The 22,827-nt window shown below is 40.1% G+C and overlaps 1 protein-coding gene across 1 annotated transcript in view; it reads left to right on the forward strand.

The window, feature by feature from the left end:
* The window catches only part of PTPRR (protein tyrosine phosphatase receptor type R), a 248,135-nt gene that overhangs the window by 182,593 nt on the left and 42,715 nt on the right, over positions 1–22,827 (forward strand). Inside the window, exons 7-8 of the mRNA XM_080660473.1 lie at positions 19,202–19,388; positions 21,640–21,724. Of these exons, the coding sequence (XP_080516599.1) occupies positions 19,202–19,388; positions 21,640–21,724 (272 nt within the window). The remainder of the gene's footprint in view (positions 1–19,201; positions 19,389–21,639; positions 21,725–22,827) is intronic.

Consider the following 22,827-nt stretch of genomic DNA (forward strand, 5'->3'; position numbering starts at 1 on the left):
TGTCCCTCAGCCCAGCCTGCACCCTCTCCAATCTGGGACCCCTCAAGGGATATCCGACTGCCCAGGCTTAAACAGGCAGTCGGACATCCCTCTCACAATCCAGGACTGCTGGATCCCAACTGATCGCCAGCCTGCATTCCTGATTGCCCCTAACTGCTTTTGCCTGCCAGCCTGATCACCCCCTAATCCCCTGCCAACCTGATTGATGCCTAACTGCTCCCCTGCCAGCCTGTTTTCCTCTAACTGCCCTCCCCTACAGGCCTGGGTCCCCCCCAACTGCCCTCCCCTGCAGGCCTGGTCACCCCTAACTGCCCTCCCCTGCAGGCCTTGTCCCCCCCAACTGCTCTCCCTTGCAGGCCTGGTCCCTCCCAACTGCCCTCCCCTGCTGGCCATCTTGTGATAGCCATCTTGTGTGTTGGAGTGATGGTCAATCTGCATATTACTCTTTTATTAGATAGGATAGAGGCCTGGTGCACGGGTGGGGGCCAGCTGGTTTGCCCTGAAGGGTGTCCCGGATCAGGGTGGGGGTTCCCTTGGGGCGTGGGGCGGCCTGGGCGAGGGGCCTGTGGTGGTTTGCAGGCCGGCCATGCCCCCTGGCGACCCAAGCGGAGGCCCTGGTATCTGGGGTTTATTTATCTTCTACAATTGAAACTTTGTAGCCTGGAGCAGAGCCAAGCCTTCTGCTTGCTCCATGCTGGCAGCCATTTCTATTGGGATTTATGTATCTTGTATAATTGAAACTTTGTAGCCTTAAGCGAGGCCTGGGCCGGCCAGGGTGTGCGGAAAGCTTGGCTTCCTCCATCGCCGTGAGCAACCCTAGCGTCCTGCTCTTTCCAGCTCCGTGGCTGCCGCCATTTCTGTTTGGGTTTATGTATCTTCTATCATTGAAACTTTGTAGCATTGAGTGGAGGCCTAGGCCGGCAAGGGCAGGTGGAAAGCTTGGTTTCCTCCATTGCCGGGGAAACCCAAGCCTCCCTCCTGCTCTCTGTGGCCGTAGCCATCTTGGTTGGGTTTATTTGCATATTTGCTCCTGATTGGCTGGTGGGCATGGCTTGTGGGCATGGCTTGTGGGTGTAGCAGAGTGATAGTTAATTTGTATATTACTCTTTTATTAGATAAGATACTGAAAGAGAATTCTATATAGTAAAAGCCTAATATGCTAAGTGTCTGACTGTTCGACCATTCGACCGTTTGACCCTTCGCTATGATGTGCACTGACCACCAAGGGGCAGACATTCCAACAGGTAGGTTAGCTTGCTTCTGGGGTCCCGTCATAGGGCTGGGCAAGATGGGTCAGACATGCCCTGGAACCCTCTTATGGTCCCTCCCTGGCCGGCTGGCCCCAATCATGAGATGGGCTAGACACGTCCTGGATGAATCTGTACACCAGGCCTCTAGTAGTTTATAAGAGAAACAGAGAATATTCTTATAGCTGCTGTTCAAAAGTGTGTTTTTACATATTCTCCACTACCATCTGCCTTGGAGAAGGGCTGTTGAATATATTAAGTTTAGAACATTTTAATTTTGTCTTTACAGTTATAGATGTCATTTGGATGGCAAATCCCTATAGTGAAAACTTAATATGATTATCAGTTGCATATCTAGAAGGCAGATTGAAGTGGGTTCTGTGATAAACAAAAAAGTGTTATTTTACGTCATCTTTCATGAATAGTGATTGTAGCGGACATGGTAGAGATTTTGTTGCAGTGGCTCAGGTGCTTACCATCACATATATCCAAAGTGGTTGAAAAAGCCACCAGGTACATTTGTTAAGTATAGATAGTTGAGGCACTGGTCTCAAAGTGGGTGTGCGCAGTGCAACGAATGTGTAGAATGGTCCATGGGAGTGTAAAAAAATATTAGAAAATCATATTTGTTTTTATCTTGCCCTTTCCAATTTAAAATCTTGTAAATGTTTTATACTTTGCATATGTAAATACAGCAGTACATGCATAAAATTTATAAATAAGCACATTTCAGTGGGGTGCGCTTACTTTTCTTTTTTACTTATAAGGGTAAACAAGAGAAAAAAATTGAAAATTACTAAGTCTACCTGAAATGGGAGATAAATTTAGAGGGCAGATATAGTCGAATCAATCTGAGTGTTTCCTAGCATAAATGTATGTGGTGACGGGAGAAGACCAGACTTTGGATGGTGGGCACACAATGCAACATACAGATAATGTATCATAGCCCTGGCCAGTGTTTCACAGTGGTTAGAGCGTTGACCTGCACAACAAAGGGTTGCAAGTTCCATTCCCAGTCAAGGATACACACCTGGGTTGGGGCGCGTACAGGATGAAACCAATCAATGTGTCTCTCACAACCATGTTTCTCTCTCTGAAGGCTGACAGGCTCAAGACCCAGGAAAAGCCAATGTTTCAGTTTGAGTCCGAAGGCAGGATACAAATGATGTTCCAGTTCAAACGCTGTCAGGCAGGAAGAATTCTCTCTTATTTGGGAGAGGGTGGGCCTTTTTTGTTCTATTCAGGCCTTCAGCTAATTGGATGAGGCTCACCCACATTATGGAGAGCAATCTGCTTTACGCAGTCTACTGATTTAAATGATAGTCTCGCTCCAAAACACTCAGGATGTTTGATCAAATATCTCGGGACTCCTGGCCTAGTCAAGTTGACATATAAAATTAACCATCACAGATACTATCAAGGAAGTGAAAAGATAATCTATAGTATTGGAAAAAATATTTGTGAATCATCCTATATAATAAAAGCATAATATGCAAATCGACCAAACAGCCAAACAGTGGAATGACCATCTGGATGACCATCTGGGACCACGCTATGACACCCACTGGCACCAGGCCAACCAAAGCGGGTGCAATGCGATTGGTCGGGGGCCTGGCCATTGCCCTATGATCGCCCCACAGAGGGAGGCCCAGGCCACCCACTGGCAGGCTGCAGGGGGTAGGCAGGACCTCCCTCTGTGAGAGAAGCCTGGGTCCCTGGGTCCCTGGGTCCCTGGGTCCCTGGGTCCCTGGGTCCCCGGTGCCGGCGGCCGGGAGAAGGAAGGCCTGCTCTTGCACGAATTTCATGCATCAGGCCTCTAGTATATATGATAAGAGTCTGATATCCAGAATATATAAATAAGTTTCTAACTCAAAAATAAAATGACAAATAGCCTAATATAAAAATGGGCAAAGGATTTGAATAGACTTTTCTCTGTAGAAGAAATACAAATGGCCAGAAAACACAAGAGGAGATGCTCAACATCATTAATCATTAAGGAACTGCAATTGAAACCACAATGAGGTGCCACTTCACTCCAACTAGGATGGCTTTAATGAAATTATGGACAGTAACGAATATTGGCAAGAGAATAGAGAAATTGGAACCTTCATACATTGTTGGTGGGAATGTAAAATGGTGCAGCCACTCTGGAAAAACATTTGGCAGTTTCTCATGAAGTTAAACCTAAAGCTACCATATGATCAAGCAATGCCACTCTTAGGTATATAACCAAAAGAAATGGAACCATGTCTACAGGAAAACTTGTGCACAAATGTTCTTAGCAGGATTATTTATAATAACCAAAAGTAGAAACAATCCAAATCTCCACCAGCTAATAAATTAACAAACAAATGTAATATATCCATACAATAGAATATACTATGCCATTAAAAGGAATGAGATATTGATGGATATTATAATATGGATGAATCTTGAAAATAATATGCTAAGTAAAAGAAGTCAGACACTGGTGGCCATATGTTGTATGATTTCATTTACATGAAATGTCCAAAGTAGGCAAATTCATAGACACAGAAAGTAGATTAGTAGAGGGAGGGATGGAGAGTAGGGTGAGGAAAATGTTAGAAAATTGATTATTGTGATGATTATGCAACTCTGTGACTATAGTAAGACCACTGAATTGTACAATTTTAAAAGGTGAATTTTCTGGTATGTAAATTATAACTCAATAACAAAGAGGAAAAGTGTATATATATAACTTTAATTTTAAATCAATATGTTGGCTGTTTCCAGAAAATTAGGTAGACAGTGCTTTTGACATTATTTTCATTTGATTTGATTTGGTTGAAACATGCAAATTTAGAACATTTTTATTTATAGAAAAGTAAATGTATATATTTCCTACAGCAAGTATAAAAATGTCCTTTACATGACAGGAAATTTCAGTTCACTCTTAAAAATGTGTATGGCATTTTACTTTCCAAAAATATTTATTTTTTACCAATCCATCTGCTCCTTGAACATAAGTTAGATAATAAAACACAGTATCCAAAGTAAGAATTCTTTCCCTTGCCTGGAGTGCCTGCTTTCTGCACTGGGGTGAATGGCTATTCGATTTTCAGGGCTATCTTGTGACTATTTCATCTGTCCGTGGATAAGGGAAGACGCAGACATAAAAATGAATTACTGTGAATGGCATCAGATCAGCATATTCCAGTTACTTGAGGGGAAAAGCTTATTTTAACTATTGGCAACAATGTTCAGTCATTTATATTTAAACATCTACCTTTGCCCTAAGCATCACTGATAACATGATTGTGTATTTACACTGGCAACAATGTGATTATAGCGATAAAGTCAAGTGCCACTCTCTTCATTTATCACTAATACAACTCTTCCAGGTAATGGAGGCCTTCCTTCCACCTGAGAAGCAATGGTACTTTAAATACAATCCATGGCCACAGAGTAACCCAGCAAAGTCATTGAGTCCTCACTGGCCAAAGGAAGCAACTCCCTACTCTGAAATTCCAAGGGGAAAGGCCAACGACATTTGAGGGCAACAGTCATCCTGGTTCATTCCTAAAGCATTCCAACTGACCAGCGCTCAGGACTGCATTGCTGGGTGGTGCACTTTTAAGTGAACACTGAACAAACACAGGAATGTATACTTAACTAAATTGCTGTTCTTAGATAAACATTGGTGGAAACTCTGGAGACAGAAGATTTTCATAATTTTGACTGAGAGTTCATTTTAGGTAAAGGTAGACTTTGATGTGCCTTGGTTAATCACTTAAGGTACCTGCTTCTTACATCAAATGACTGAGAAGTATTTCTAGAAGCATTCAGATGGATATTACTTTTTTATTTTCTAAATCTTTATTGTTGAAAGTATTACATATGTTCCCTTTTTTCCATATTGACCCCTTCTAGCCAGAACCTCACCTCCCACCCTAGGCCTTCACCACCCTATTGTCTGGGTCCATGGGTTATGCATATATGCATACAAGTTCTTTGGTTGATCTCTTCCCACCCACCCTCACCTTCCCTTTGAGATTCTACAGTCTGTTCCATGCTTCTATGCCTTTAGATCTATTTTGTTCATTAGATTCCACCTATGAGTGAGATCATGTGATACTTGTCTTTCTCTGACTGGCTTATTTCACTTAGCATAATACTCTCCAGGTCCCTCCATTCTGTCTCAAAGGGTAAGAGATCCTTCTTTTGTACCACTGCATGGCTATCCCATAACAGGCTACAAAATATTCAAATCATCTATATACATCTCATTCCTCATCTATATATATAAAAAGCCAGCATCCAGAATGACTGGAACGACCTATCGACAGGTCGCCATGAGGTGCATTGACCACCTCTTGGTCCATCCTTCCAGCCCTCAGGCTCCAATAGATCAGGGGATGGCTAACGGGGGAACCAGGGTGAGAGGCGCAGGAGGGACTGGCGAGCAGGTGGAAGGCAGACCTCTTGGTTCCTCCCACTGGCCCTGATGCTCCGATTGATCGGTGGTGGCAGCGGGGCGAAACTGGGGACTGGCAAATGGGCAGAACATGGCCCTTATCACAGACTAGGCCTGGGGACCCTAACCATGCACGATTTCGTGCACTGGGCCTCTAGTAGTATATAAAGCCCTTAACATCAGAGTTCATGTTTTTTTAACCCTGGCATCCACAACACCCCTGTCCTGAGCCTAGCATGGTTTGTAGAAAATAGTGGGCACTCAATGTTTGCTGTTGAACTAAGTTAATCACAGCTTTGTGGTTAAGAATAAAATCTCAGGATTCACACTGCCTGTATCATATACTTTACTATATGACTTTTGATAAGTTACTTAACATCTTTAGTTTCCCCATATATAAAATCAGGAAATTCATAATACCACCTCAAAAACTGTTGTAAGGAGTAAATGAGGTAATATAGATAAACCAATTTTGCAAGCTTAGCTTAATTTATATTAGCTGCCATCATCATCAACAACATTAATAGCACTTATTGCATACACTAATTACATTACCACATTGCATTATTACAACTGTATTAGCCATACAGCCACCTTGGGATTATGGACACATCCTGGGGCCAGCTAGTCATTGCTCTGGGAGTTTAATGGAAAACTAAGCCAGGTCTCCTGCTTGACTCTGGTTAGAGGGAAGACAGAGTCGTGAAAATAGATACTTTGTCTTTTCCTGAAACTTCCCCATCCTTTTCCCAGAGAAGGCAGAAATGAGGGAATTTGCACTCTGACTGCAAACATATAATAAGCAGAGGTTCCAAATTAGCTCTGGGGAAAGAGAAGATGCCCTTATTAGATGTCTGTGTGTGTGTGTGTGTGTGTGTGTGTGTGTGTGTGTGTGTGTGTAGATACTGATTCATATAATATCTATCTGAAAGAGAATTAAAAACATACCTTGAAGATAAAAGCAGTGCAGAACATCACAACAACGCAGAGGTGTATTCAGAAAATTTGTTACCACGGTTACATTGACTAGAAAATGTGCTGCCTATTGCTTGATACAGATATATGGAATCTTGAGCTGTGTCATAAAATGGTCTTGTATTTTCATTCATGAAGCCCATAATGGGAATTGACTCTTACTAATATATATTGCTCTTCGTTTATATTATCTAATTCTCTAAAATGTCTGTTGTGTTATGCAAACACACATACTACATGTTGACTACAAAATTTTCCATTGATGTCCTACCAGCTAAAAATAATCAGAGCTGCCACTGTCCATGGGTCTATACATACATTGCAGTGAAACTTTATCGTTCTTGCCATCTAAAAACAGTCTCTGTGGGGCCCTGGCCAGTGTACTCAGTTGGTTGAGCGTTATCCCATGTACTGAGAAATCGCTGGTTCGATTCCCAGTCAGGGCACATGCCCAATTGCAGGCTCGATCCTCAGTAGGGGGCATACAGGAGGCAGACAATTGATGTTTCTCTCTCTCTCTCTCCCTCTCCCTTCCTCTCTCTCTAAAATCAATAAAAACATATTAAAAAAACAAACAAACAGTCTCTCTCTTTGGGAAATGTTTTCAGTGCTCCAGCCCATTTTTCTTCTTTCTTTCATTCATTTGTTGTTTCTACCAACAAAACTTTTAATAGGTAGACATTTTTACCATCAAAATGATACTATAAAATTATAACAAAGGACATCATAGTTTTAAAAATTATAACAAAGATTGATTATAAGATCTTGAAAATTTTTTTCTACTCTCTAATTTTAGAAAATTTTCATTATTCCAAAAAGAAACCATACCCCTTAGCATTTATTCCCCAATTCCTTACTCCTCAACCTCTGGCAACTACCCATCTACTTTCTATCTCTGTGGATTTGCCTATGCTGGACATTTTATATAAATGGAATCATAAAATATGTGACCTTTTGTGTCTGCTTTATTTTACTTAACATAATGTCCTTAACATTTATTAATGTTGTAACATGAATGTTGTATCAGTACCTCATTCCTTTTTGTGGCTGAATAATATTATATATTATGGATATATCACATTTTACATAGGAATTTGGTTGATGGACATTTCTATTGTTTTCACTTTGGGCTATCTATATATATAAAAGCCTAAGCGACTGGCCAACTGTTCAACCGGCCGACTGGTAGCTATGACGCGCACTGACCACCGGGGGCAGGTGCTCAACAGAGGAGCTGCCGAACTGCGGTGACTTGGCAGCTACAGTTCGGATGACGCACCTGGAACCAGAGAGGAGGGAGCCCGATTTCAGGGTGCGTCACCTGAGAACCACCCTCTCACAATCCGGGACCCCTCGGAGGTTGTCAGAGAGCTAGTTTCAGCCCGATCCCACAGGCCAGGCCGAAGGATCCATGCAGCAGGCCTCTAGTTATGAATAATTTTCTATAAACATTCAGGTCAAGTTTTTGTGTGGACAGGTGTTTGCACTTCTCTTGGATATGTACCAAGGAGTGGAACTGCTGGTCATATGGTAACTATAAGTTTAACTTTGTGAGGAGCTGCCAAGCTGTGTTTCCAAAGCGGCTACACCATTTTACATTCCCACCAGCAATGTATGCAGGTTCCAATTGCTCCACATCCTCACCAACACTTGTCATTAGCTGTCTTTTTTATTATTGTCATCCTAAGAAGTGTGAAGTAGTATCTTCTTGTAGTTTTGATTTCATGAGGCCTAATGATGTGGAATGTCTTTTTCTTAGTTTATTAAATTTATCGGTATGACATTGGTTAATAAAAATTATATAGGTTTTAAGTGTACAATTCTATAACTCACCATCTGTATATTGCATTGTGAGATCACCACCCAAAGTCAAGTTTGCTTTCATCACCATATGTTTGACCCATTCTTTACCCTCTTCTACGTCCCTCCATTCCTCTTCTCCTTTTGTAACCACCATATTGCTGTATGTGTCAATGAGTTTTTGTTTGTTTGTTTGTTTGTCTTATTTGTTTGTTTGCTGCTTTCAGTTTTATATCCCACTTATAAATAAAATCATATGGTTCTAGACTTTTTCCAGTTGACTTACTTTTCTTATGATATGAATTCTCAAGATCCATCCATATTGTCACAAATGGCAGTATGTCATCTTTTCTTATGGCTGAGTAATATTCCACTACTCACATTTTCTTTATCCAGTCACATTTTCTTTATCCAATCACTGAAGGACACTTCAGTATTTAATCATTTTTTATTTACCTCCAGATTCTCAACTATATTCCATCGATCAATTATGTTTATTCTTATACTAATGCCACACTGCTTTGGTTAGTGTTGCTTTGTAGTAAGTTTTGAAATCAGGAATTGTGAAACTTCTACCTTTGTTCTTTTTCAAGATGATTTTGGCTGTTCTGAATTCCTTACATTTCCATAGAATTTTAAGATCAGATTGTCAATTTCTGCAAAAAAAAAAGCCAGTAGAAATTTTGATAGGGATTGTGTTGACTCTGCAGGTCAATTTCAGTATTGCCATCTTAACAATATTAAGTCTTCCAATACATAAATATGATATATCCTTCCATTTATTTAGGTCCTCTTTAATCTTTTCAACAATTATTTGTAATTCTCAGTGTACAACTCTGGCACTTTTTGCAAAGTCTATCCCTAAGTATTTTATTCCTTTTGATGATGTGGTAAATAGAATTGTTTTTCTTAACTTCATTTTCAGATTATTCATTGCTAATGTATAGAAATACAATTGATTTCTTATTTTGATTTTATATCATGAAACCTTGTGGAACTCAAATGTTACTTTTAATTTTTTTGCTGATTCCTTGGGATTTCCTATACTTGAGATCATGACATCTGCAAATAGAGATTTCTCTGTAAATTGCAGAATTCAGTTTTAACTACTTGGCCTGCAAAAGCAGATGTTGTAAAACAAACAAACAAAAAAAAATGAAGAAGCTGAGAAGTTGTATATTTTTTGATGATTCACATTTTAGCTGAGTTCTATGGGTTATTGTAATCACATGTCATTTATGGCCTTGAAAGTAAAGAAATGTATTTAATTTAGTTGTAATGTTCAGTGCTAAAATGGTTTTTTTTGGTAATTGGTTGCTCAAAGAGATAGGAAGTTATCACTGTATTGTGTTACTTAGAGAATGTTTTGTGTGTGTTTATATCAGCTAAAATTCAAAGTACGATTTCTCATTTCAGAAATAATGGTTTACTTTTTGAAATGCCATGATTTCTTCAATGCCATTTTTTTTCTTAACTAATTATATGAACTTGGAAAAACTAAACTTTTGAACTAAAATAATAGCTACCATCATTTTGTTCTTTTGTTAAAAGGGATACAGCCTCCTCACCATAAGTGACAGTCAAAACAATACCAAATGCCAAAAAAGAGTCAAAATTAATCATACATGGTTATAAGACAAAGCACTACTTCTTTTTTCTTTTTTAGAACAAAATTACCAGGGCTCTTTAGGGTGTTAATGCTCAGACTTCATTGATATTTACATGAGACTCAAACTAAATATCAACTGTAACATTTTCTGTACCTAGTTAAGCTTGGTTTCTCCATTCTAAATATTCAATCTCCTGTTTAACATGATCAGAAGGATTAGAAAAGCCATCACAGTACAGTAATTACACATAGCATTACCCTAACCAATTTATTTTCACTATTCATTCATACAGACAAAGAGTTGCTTTTCATGGGTTCAGGACTGGATACAAAGGGAGGATTAAAGTAAAAGTCTTTGTACTCAAGGAGTTCACACTTTAGGATAAGTCATTTCTAGTGAATAAGATATATTGGAGATTCAAAAATGGCAGTGGAGTAAGTGAAAGCTACACTGACATGCTCCCAGAACCTAACTGGACATACAACTAAAATACAGAAAAACCACCCTGAAAAATCAGCTGAAGACACCATGAAACCTAACAATATTCACATCATTGGAGTAACAGAAGAAGAAGAAAGTGAGCAAGAGATAGAGACTGTGTTTGAAGAAATAATGGCAGAAAACCTCCCTAACCTGGTGAAGGAAAAAAGTCACACAAATTCAGAGAGTCCTAAGCAAAAAGAACCCAAACAGGCCAAGAGTCGTCTTCATACCTCTTCTGCACTCCATGTGTCCATTAACTCCTCCAAACTCAGAGATTTTGAATTAGTCTTGAAAACTCCTTGACCTACAAATAATTGTGGAAATACAAACATTTAGATACAAGGTTATTAATTTGAAGTCTTATCTTTAATGGTGAAAAATTGAGAACAATTTAGTGTCCAAAAATAAGGTATTGTTTTAAACGATGGTACATTCATACAATGAATTAGTATAGTGTTTGGGAAAATAGTGTTTACGTAGATAAGTAGTGTTTGAAGATATGAAAAGTCATTCATGATATATTTAGCTAAATAAAAACCAAGTCATGAAAGAATATGTGGAGTAAAAATCTAGATTTTGTCATTTATATCCTATATAATAAAAGGCTAATATGCAAATTGACCAAATTGTGGCATGACCAGTCGCTATGATGCGCACTGACCACCAGGGGGCAGACACTCAACACAGGACTGCCCCTTGGTGGGCAGTGCACTCCCACAGGGGGAGCGCCACTCAGCCAGAAGCCAGGCTCATGGCTGGCGAGGGCAGTGGCAGTGGCAGGAGCCTCTCCCATCTCCACGGCAGTGCTAAGGATAGCTGTCAGTTTGACATCCACTAAGGGCTCCCAGACTGTGAGAGGGTGCAGGCTGGGCTGAAGCACCCCCCCCCCCGCCTCCGCGCCCCGTCCCTAGTGCATGAATTTTGTGCACTGGGCCTCACATATATATATGAAGGACATACACACAAAATGTTATTAGCAGTTATTCTAAGTGTTCATATAATAGGATTTCTTTCTTTTTTTCTGTATTTAAAGTTTTTCTATAGTGAACATGTATTATTTTTGAACCTGAAAAAAAGTTTTTAATTTTCAGGACATGAAGTAAGAATTTTAAGGGCTTGAGGTATGAAAAATGGTTACAACTTAGATGACTGCTGACTTTGCATATGTAACACTGCTACTAATTCTTCACTAACCAGCTTTCCCAACCTTGCCTTCTTCAAATATTTATCAGTGTATATGCCATAATAGCTCCCACACAGCCAGCATGTGTGCATAGAGTGAATTAAGAATTACCATGTGATCATTATTAATTACTAGAGGCCCGGTGCATGAAATTCGTGCACGGGGGGGGGGGGGTGTCCCTCAGCCCAGCCTGCACCCTCTCCAATCTGGGACCCCTCGAGGCATGTCCGACTGCCCGTTTAGGCCCGATTCCTGTAGGATCGGGCCTAAACGGGCAGTCGGACATCCCTCTCACAATACAGGACTGCTGGCTCCCTACTGCTCACCTGCCTGCCTTCCTGATTGCCCCTAACTGCTTCTGCCTGCCAGCCTGATCATCCCCTAACCACTCCTCTGCCAGCCTGATTGATGCCTAACTGCCCCCCTGCCAGCCTGTTTGCCCCTAACTGCCCTCCCCTGCCAGCCTGGTCACCCCTAGCTGCCCTCCCCTGAAGGCCTGGTCACCCCCTGACTGCTCTCCCCTGCAGGCCTGGGTCTCCCCCAACTGCCCTTACCTGCAGGCCCAGTCACCCCCAACTTCCCTCCTCTGCCGGCCTGGTCACCCTTAACTGCCCTCCCCTACTGGCCATCTTGTGGTGGCCATCTTGTGTCCACATGGGGGCAGCCATCTTTGAGCACATGGGAGCAGCCATCTTGTGTGTTGGAGTGATGGTCAATTTGCATATTACTCTTTTATTAGATAGGATAGAGGCCTGGTGCACGGGTGGGGGCCAGCTGGTTTGCCCTGAAGGGTGTCCTGGATCAGGGTGGGGGTTCCCTTGGGGCATGGGTGGCCTGGGCGAGGGCCCTGTGGTGGTTTGCAGGCCAGCCATGCCCCCCGGCGACCCAAGCAGAGGCCCTGGGATCTGGGATTTATTTATCTTTTATAATTGAAACTTTGTAGCCTTGAGCAGAGCCAAACCTCCTGCTTGCTCCATGGCCGCAGCCATTTTTGTTGGGATTTATTTATCTTCTATAATTGAAACTTTGTAGTGGAGACCAAGGCAGGCCCAGGGCTGCAGGAGCTTGGCTTCCTCCATCGCCGGGGGCAACTCAAGCCTCCTGCTCTCTTCAGCTGCATGGCTGCCGCCATTTTTGTTGGGATTTATTTATCTTCTATAATTGAAACTTTGTAACCTTGAGTGTAGGTCTGGGCCTGCCAGGGTGGCAGGGAAGCTTGGCTTCCTCCATTGCCAGGGAAACCCAAGCCTCCTGCTTGCTGCAGCTCCGTGGCCGCAGCCATCTTGTTTGGGTTAATTTTCATACTTGCTCCTAATTGGCTGGTGGGAGTGGCTTGTGGGTGTAGCGGAGGTGCGGTCAATTACTCTTTTATTAGATAGGACTAGAGGCCTGGTGCATGAAATTTGTGCACAGGGGGGGCGGCAGGGTGTGTGTCCCTCAGCCCAGCCTGCACCCTCTCCAATCTGGGACCCCTCGAGGGATGTCCGACTGCCCGTTTAGGCCCGATCCCAGCGCTCACCTGCCTGCCTGCCTGATTGCCCCAATCGCTTCTGCCTGCCAGCTTGATCACCCCCTAACCACTCCCCTGCCAGCCTGATTGATGCCTAACTGCTCCCCTGCTGGCCTGATTGCCCCTAAATTCCCTCCCCTGCTGGTCTGGTCACCCCTTACTGCCCTCTCTTGCCAGCCTGGTCCCCCCATCTGCCCTCCCTTCCAGGCCTGGTCGCCCCCAACTGCCCTCCCCTGCATGCCTGGTCCCCCCCAACTGCCCTCCTCTGCAGGCCTGGTTCCCCCCAACTGCCCTCTCCTGCATGCCTGGTCCCCCCCAACTGCCCTCCTCTGCAGGCCTGGTCACCCCCAATTGCCCTCCTCTGCTGGCCTGGTCACCCCTAACTGCCCTCCCTGCTGGCCTGATCGCCCCCAACTGCTCTCCCATGCCAGCCATCTTGTGGCGACCATCTTCTATCCACATGGGGGCAGCCATCTTTGACCACATGGGGGCGGCCATCTTGTGTGTTGGAGTGATGGTCAATTTGCATATTACTCTTTTATTAGATAGGATTGTAATCATTCAGGTATGTATGTTATATGTCAGATACTGGGCTGGAAATGTTTACAAATTTTTGCTTCCTTAACTTTTATAATATAAATCAATCCTGTGAGCTTAATTATTATCCCCATTTCCAGAATAAAGAGTCTGAGGCTGAAAGAACTTAAATGAAGCATTGATTTAAACTCAGATCCCAAAATAAATAAATAAACTCAGATTCCAAGGTCAATTCTTAAAGAACAATGTAACAATTTCAATGTTTTTAAATAATTGTTTTTATTTTTATTTTTAAAATAATAAAAATATGTAGCAAATTTGGTTGCTTTATGCATACATGAAAGGTCAGATATCATTATATTAACTCATAATTTGTTTATGTAATCACTCAAAAGGGAGAGCAACAGTCCACCTAATGATGTAGGTGCTTCCAAGCAGGGAAATCAATCACTTCCCCCACCAAAAATGTTCTCTGTTCTAAAATTTTCTTTCTCCTTTAAAGTGAAATTCATTAATCACCTCCCTGGGCCTGTGCCTGGTACCTTTTGCACTTATTACATTTCTTCCATACAGGATTTCCTTTGAGAAGTTTCACTATGGATGCTCACAATACCTAGTCATTCCTTTCAGCTTCTAGAAATCAGTAACCTGCAGTTATGTCACATTTAACTTTCCAAGAGCTTTGAATTTAAGTCACAATTTAACTCTCCTAGCACTCCATCTCATTTTTTTTTTTTTTTTTTTTTTTTTTTTACCCTCTCATCTGTCAAGTGATCCAGGAATGGGGTTAGTTACCTTCTCACTGTGGAGGACTAGATGTGTATATTAATAAAGACAGCTCTGAACAAGCTATTCTTTACAGAACAACAAAATGAATTATGATTGGAAAAGCTCTCAAAGATCAAATCTGCTTACATTTTGCCCTAATTCTTCTTATAATCTTTTGATGCACATTTTTCTGTTCTGGTTTCAAGTACTTCAAGATAAGCAGCTGCCACCATTTCCCACTGGAACTTAATTTCATAATGTAATAGTTTCCAAAGTACATCTTCCTGGATGACAGGCAAACGGTTATTGTTTCACTTTATTTTCTGACTCCCATTTCCATTCCTTTTTGGGTACTAAGTGCGGTGCCAGGCTTGAAGTCTTACCGTTGTTGATGGCCAAGATACTGCTGAAGGATCAGCCAGATATGAAAATTAGAGCCACGTGCTGAAAAGCCTATTCCTCCCACTAAAATCCAGCTTCTAAAATCCAGCACACACTCCAACTACCAGGAAAATAAATGCCTCGTTTTGAGTTACTCCAACACTCAAATGTAGTGTCTCGTTTGTTTGTTTGTTTGTTTCCTCCCACCTCTCATCCTTAGGAGCATTGATACAGGATTAAGCAGTTTCAGCAGAGAGTTGTTTATATTCTCTTGCTGAAATTGATGTGTGGCCCTAGCCAATAATATTTATTTATACATGCATTCCTTTTCACTTAATTGTCATTAACATGCTGTTTATTGCATTCCTTTTACCTTTTCTTAAGAATTTGCTTTTTCCTTCAATTGTTTGCATTGATATCTTTTGAATTTCCTCCCTCTTATTTATTTTTTGGCATAAATAATAATTGGTGCTACAGTGAGAACTTGATAAAGCTTTTTATTATGTTCCGTTTTGTCCAACAGCAACCTGAGGCATAAAAAAAAGTCTGAACAGTTTGTCCAGAGTCACACAACAGAACAGAAACAAAGTTTTAATAGGAGTTTGTGCTCTTAGTTCTCTACGTTTTGTTTTTTATTAAAGGTTCAGGTATCCTAATATTTCTGTTGATTTTTTTTTCTCTAAATCCTTTCCATTTTTTTTCCCTGTATCTTAATTTGCACTTTCTCTTAAATTATTATATTTGTTTTATTTTTAAAATGTCTTTTTGATTCTGTCCTCACTTCTTATCATTTTGGTTTATGAGCACTGTAGAACAAATTCACATTCTCTTACTTCAGTAAAGAGTAATTTTCTTCTCCAGACCATTAGTCAGTATTGCTAGTTAAAAACTTAATATCTGAAAATATGTAAAGATCTTCTCTAGATGGTTCAGTAAATGTATTAAAATTTCTGATAATTTATTTGAGGGAAAACTCAGGTGGTTCTCACCTTTACTAAATCCCAAAATAAATTACAAATAGGTTAAAAGATTAACTTTTTAAAAATCTTACCTTCCAGGAAAAGTTGAATGATGTAAAAGACTACATAAGGAAAGATTAATATGTTTAACTGAATATAAATATAACTGTTTAAAAATCCTTAGTATTTTAAGGCAACAATAAACTGTACATTTATAACAGATATGTTTGAAAAATAACTACTAACTTATCTATCATAGTAATGAATAATAAATACATTAATGTTATAATGTAAACATTAAGAAAGAGCATGAACAGACCTTTCTCAAAGATAAGGATCGATAAATGAAGGAAGTTATATGAAAATGTAGTTCTCTCTAACCAAAGAAAGAAAAAAGTAAAACAATAAACCACTACCATTACTACCTATAAAATAGCAAAATTTAAAAATCAGTTTAAATGCTAGTGAAGTTTATGTGACTGAGTGATTTTAACTCCTTTTTTAAAACTTCTGAATTATACAAATTTGCTACAATAAACATGTTTTTGTAACAACAAAAAATAACATTTTAAAATCTATATGGATGTGTAACTAATCCTTTCAAGCACAAGACATGACTAAGTTTTCAAACTTTAAGTTGATTTTACTGACACAATTTCCTAATTTCACCACATTTCAATAACTAAATATAGTTTGCTCCTTAAATATAAGAATTAACAAAAGCAGAGATTTCTCCAAGGTAATGGCATCCTGTGGTAATATTTCACAGCCAGGATAGGAAAGGACTTACAGGCCAAGGGCTGCTTTGTGGAAATACACTCTGGAAGGGCAACAGCCTGTGCAAGCTTAACTTCCTATCTGCACTTGGAGATATCGTCTGAGGTGTTAGGGTGAAGTGCTCTGAAACTGTTTAGGGATCGGAGGAAATGGACTTGCCCTAATAAAGGGAAAATTTAAGATAAATAGGTAATCAAGAAGGACGTATTTTGTTTTTTTAGTGACAAAGGTGTAGATTCTATCCATCGATTTTTAAATGTAAAAGTTAATCTCAGTGTAAACAATTTTCAAGTTTTTGTGAAGAGCTCTTAGAATAGTTCCCTTAGAGAAGCAGAAGGTGGGAGTTAGGTAGGACTTTATTCATTATTACTTAAATTTAATGATAGGCATAGCTTTTTATAAGCCATTTACTTACACTATCTGGTTACCCCTTGTAATAATCCTCTGAAGTAAGTGCACTTAATTACGTGTTTTACACAAGAGGAGGAGCCCGACAGGATTGGCTCAGTTGGTTGAGCATCGTCCTGTGCACTGAAAGGTTGCGGTTCAATACCCAGTCAGGCACATACCTTGGGTTACAGGTTCAATCCCCAGTCAGGATGCATAAGGAGGGCAACCAACCTCTCTCTCTCTCTCTCTCTCTCTCTCTCTCTCTCTCTCTCTCCCCCTCTCCCTCTCTCTCTCTCTCTCAGCATGTCCTCGGGTGAGGATAAAAATAAAAGAGGAGGAAATTGAGATGCAACGAGGCTACATAGCCTGACCAAAGGTGCACCACAGCACCATGGGAGAGACAGGGTTTGGGCCCAGATGAATATGACTGCAAACATTGAGTTCTTATCCCTGAATACTGTATTGCCTCCACATTATACCGCAGTCAGTCCTAACCTTCCTCCCCAAAACAGACTTCAACTCTACGGAGGGAACTGTATAGTCTAACATGACCTGCCCACCATACCCTTGCTGTTGGGTGACAAAGCAGATAGAGCTGGGGTTTTAAATTCTAAGTTGGGTTGAACCTTTGCTTCACTATTGTGTTCCTAAATTTAGTCCTTTCTTCACCTGTGAAATGGGTACAAGTAATCCCTCAGAGAGCTACTGGGAAGATGCAGATACATATGCAAAAGTGCTTAGAGCAGGTGCTTGGCAAATAATGGGTGTTTAATAAATATTCGTTTCCTTTCTTCTCTTGCCAGACAAGTCATTCTTCCTTTATTAAGTTAGTTTGCATGGAAATGCTTTCATGGTTTTCAGTTTATCACAGAAGCCTTAGAAAATTTACTCACTAGGTCTATCTTTTTTTCCTGCATGAGATTATTTTACTAAAAAACTCAAAGGAGGCAGTGTGGAGCACTGTTTGTCCACCCAGAGGCTTGGCCCTGCAGGCACACATTCTCCCACGTGGTCACATGACCCCTCACACCTGGGTTTGCTCAGATGCTGGCTGTGGCTCCTTCGGAAAAGGCAAGACTCAGGACAGGAACTGGAGAGGGAACCTGAGACCTGAGGCTTCTCATCCCAGGTTTGGGCGGGTATGCTGTGGGAAGCCAAAACAGAAGTTGGTATTCGCTGATGTTCTGAATGCTCTCTTTTCTGGGTTTGAGCAGACTTTTTCTGGTCTTACAGTTTCTATGATTCTTGCCTCTCTCATATCTCCTATATAACTGTGTCCCCCAATTCCAAAAACTGCTTAGATGCTATTTCTCAAAGATCGCTTATCATTTCCTGTTCCCACACTTTTTCTCCTGTCAGGCTCTCTATCTGAAATAACCCTCGACCCCAAATGTACCCATTGAACTTTTACTTTCGAGGCCCAACTCTAATGCTCTTCCTTCATGCATGTGCTCTGAGCACTCTGAATGGATAGACCTTACTTACCTTCTGCTAAACCGCTGGGACACTGGGTGTCATTCAAGTGACAGATTGCAGGTGCTTTTGTCTTTTAGAACTGAAAATTGCCTGAGTAGAATCATGGTTTAAAGTGGTGTCTGCTTAACAATCCCTTACTAAAGTACCTATGAAACCAGCAGAAGCCGAATTTTCACAAGTACACTGAAAACTATTACCAGAATCAAGAAGGAATTTCTGCCAATGTAAAGGCCAGAAGAACTGAATTGAGAAAATTGAAACACTGCTTTCCCACTAAAAATAGATTAAAATTCTGAACCTGAAAGCAGAACCATTCTTTGTTCCTCTCCATCTGTTGAGCTTTTACCCAGATATACAGGAGCCATGTCACTCACCACCAACACACACTCACACAAACAAAACAAGTGAAGGGGCAAACATCCCTCTAACAGGTAGGTGATGTTTTGGGGGTATCCAGAATGTTGTCACATAGTCCCAGTGCAATGAGCCAAAGGAGTTAAAAATAATAATAGTTGCTGTACTCAACTATGGTATCCTAAGAGAAAAAGATATTTGGATATATATCAGTAAAGGTGCTTACCGAATTGTGTGTATGTCCAAAAAGACAATTTTATGCTTTCAAAATAATTTATGTGGTGTTTAATCCTAATAACATTCTTCTCTAATGCAGAAGAGGGTCCAACGTATCTCTTACATTGGACATGAGCAGCTTAGGGAATGTGGAACCCTTTGTGGCTGTACCAACCCCACGGGAGAAGGTAGCAATGGAGTATCTGCAGTCAGCCAGCCGAATTCTCACAAGATCACAGCTGAGGGACGTCGTGGCAAGCTCACATTTACTCCAAAGTGAATTCATGGTGAGCCTGTTATCATTTGCCCTTCGTTAGCTAGAGGCACATACTAAGATGGCACGACCCTGCACTGAACAATAAAAATGGTTACAGTTAAAAGGTTAAGTGCAAGGTTTTAGATCTACCCTGTAGCTCATCAACTATTGATGTGTTCAAACTAGAATGTGATAACTCTGTTGAGGCAGACTATGGAGGAGACGGCCAGGCAAAGAAGTGTCAAGAGGAGCAGGCGGAGAAGAGCATTCCAGAAAGAGGGAACAGCCTTGCTGTCCTTGTTGGGGGAAGTCAGAGATGATACCCTGGTTTTGTTACTTGAGCAACCAGGTTCTCTTTAATGAACTGTGGAACACATGAGAAGATCAAATGTGGTATAAAAATTATTGTGAATTTCAGCTAAAAATTATGGTGACTTAGTGTTGCCGTGATAACTTAATTCATGAAAACACATTTCTACTCAGAGAACATGTAGACAGATTAGGTCTTCCATGGCCTAATTGCTACCCAAGGGCAATGTCCATGTTATACTAGTAGATCATTTTTGCATCTTACATCGGTTGTACATCTTAAGCTATAACTATTGAGAATAATAAATTGATCATTCTCAGGTCTTTTTAGATATTTCAACTACCCTAATGGTGAAAGATCCAGCAATGGGTTAGATCTACTATGAGCCTCGTCAATAATTATTAAGTGTTTAAAGTAAAACACAAACATGCAGGTTTTTTTAAGTAGACTTTGTAGTGTAGACTAGTGAAATAAAGCAACCAGTCAATGATCGCACAACTAGCCAAAGGTACACCCATTATTCTTTTCTAGAATCACAGAGTCTTTGTTCTTTAAGATGAGCCCTTAACACAGCTTGCTTTCCTTAAAGGAAAGATGGGGCAACAAGGAAGACTGAGAAGAGAGATAATGCTGGAAGATGACAAATTAGTGTGAGTCAGAAAGCAGGAAGGAGCACAGGGGGAATAAAGGTATCACCAACTCCATGGCTTTGCCAAAACAGACTGACCTCTTTGAAAGTGCCAAACATGAATATGTGGTTTCTACTGACTGTCCAACAATTTTGCTTATTTTGGTAACTTGGACTGAGAATTTTAACCTTTAGTTAGAGTAGAGAGTAGGGATTAATATTATTATAACTATCTAGAATAATGCAAGTATAGGAAATATTTTAAAAATATGTTACTTCTCTTTGTAAAGCAAGTCTCAAATTCATAGTATAGTCAGTCTTTTCTCAAAATTTTAGCTCGACTGAAAACTAAGACAATTTGAACTAATTTATAGATAATTTATTTTATTACAATGACTACTAGGCTTTTGAGTATAGTTTTCAGGAGAAAAAGTTTAAATAACAAAAAATATTGCTTTATATAATATAGAAATAACAGTTATTTTATTTCACATTAACCTTATCTTAGCAATCCTTTGTGGAATTTTAAGTTAGAGAACATAGTATTTTTTATTACCAAATGCTTGCATATTTGTTTTCACCCTTTTGAAAACAGGCTTATTGGTGTTTTTGCCAGTTAGCTACAGATGCTCACCTTTTGGGTCTAATTCATTTCCACAGAGCCACTTCTACTCTCATTATTCTGACTCCAATTATCTAAGACATATGAAATATATTCTTACTGAATAAGAATATTCTTAAGTGGGAGAAAACAGTGCCTGGATGCCCTTCATTAAAAATATTGCATTTGAAGCCACAATAGGAACAGTACAATTACAGACAATTCTTTAATACAAAAAAAAAAAAAGCATCATACCATCATCATTTGAATTAACACAAAAGCCCTTTATATTTGCCATTCAGGGAGGGAGGTTTTAATAGTCTTAAAAGAGCCACAATTAATGTCAAAAGAGAATTAATCAGAGAGAAATGTTGGGTCCTGAAAAGAAAGATTGGAAGAAATTTGAATACATTGCTAAAATATCATTTTTCAGCTTCCTGTTTATATATTTTCAGCAACTATACAGAACAGGATTCTCAAAATCTAACCAAATTTTTATGTTTTTCAAGTAACTACATATAAAATAGAGCTTTCTAACGCAGAGAACTGTTTCTTAGAGTCAGCTTGCTAGGGTGCAGCTGATACGTTTATGGAAGGAAGGGTGTTGGTCCGCCAGAGGTGGTAGGCTGTTGTTTATAAATGACTTTGAAGTCCAGGAGAGCTTTGGATCAGATTGCCCCCCTGTGAAGATTTTCTTTGTGGAAGCATTAGATGTACTAATTTGATATCATTCATTTTTGCAGGAAATACCAATGAACTTTGTGGACCCCAAAGAAATTGACATTCCACGTCATGGAACTAAAAATCGTTATAAGACCATTTTGCCAAGTAAGTTCTTGAATTAAATACTTTGCATTTAGCCAGTGTCACCCCAATAAATTCAATAATAAAGAAAATGTAAAATTGATTGGTGTGATGGTTTCAAACTCTCTGAATAAAAATAAATAAACTTTGTGAAGGCACACTTTAAACAGGTGAATTGTAGAGTATGTGAATTATATTCCAATAAAACTATACCAAAAAACTTCATTTACCTAGAGTAACAATTACCTAGAGCCCTAATTAAAAATCTAGAGTCCTGTGCCCCACTCCGGGATTCTGTGTAAGTAGGTCTGCTATTGGGCCCAGGATCTGTACTTCTCATAAACACTCAGGTGATTCTCATTCAGATGATACCAGCACCACACTTTGAGTAATATTGCTATAGACTCTATTAAAACTAAATTTGGCTCCATGAAACTTACAGATGTCAAGATATAAGCTCGAAGCCTGGAGCTAGCAAGGAATAAGGAACAGTTTGTAAGATAAAGGAGATCATGGACTAGGGAGGAGAGACATGTAAATGAGTAATTACATTCAATGTAATAAGAGTCAAGATAGACACCTAGCTCAAGTGATGAAGGGCTGTAGAGATGACTGAGTAATTAATTCTGATTAGAGTGGCAAAAATACTTTGGAGAGGAAGTAGCATTTTGAATCACTGAAGAAACAGATATGGTTGGGGTTTTGGCAAAATCCATAAACATCTCATGACAATAACTCTGGAAAGATAGAACCACAAAGATTTTTTTAAAATATATTTTTTATTGGTTTCAGAGAGGAAGGGGGAGAGAGAGAGATAGAAACATCAATAATGAAAGAGAATCATTTATTGGCTGCTTCCTGCACACTCCCCACTGGGTATCAAGCCTATAACCCTGGCATGTGCCCTGACCAGGAATCGAACCTCGACCTCCTGGTTCATAGGTTAATGCTCAACCACTGAGCCACGCTGGCTGGGCAAGATTTTTTTAAGGTATTGACATTGAAATAGTGGAGTCTTCATAATTCAGTCCATTAATTCACTCATAAGACAATAAATTTTCCATATCTATAATAATAGCAAGAAATATGGTGTCTTTGGAATTCCCCGGCTGGTGGACTTGGAAAAG

Source organism: Plecotus auritus, assembly GCF_963455305.1.
Source record: "Plecotus auritus genome assembly, chromosome: 3".
Lineage (NCBI taxonomy): Eukaryota > Metazoa > Chordata > Mammalia > Chiroptera > Vespertilionidae > Plecotus > Plecotus auritus.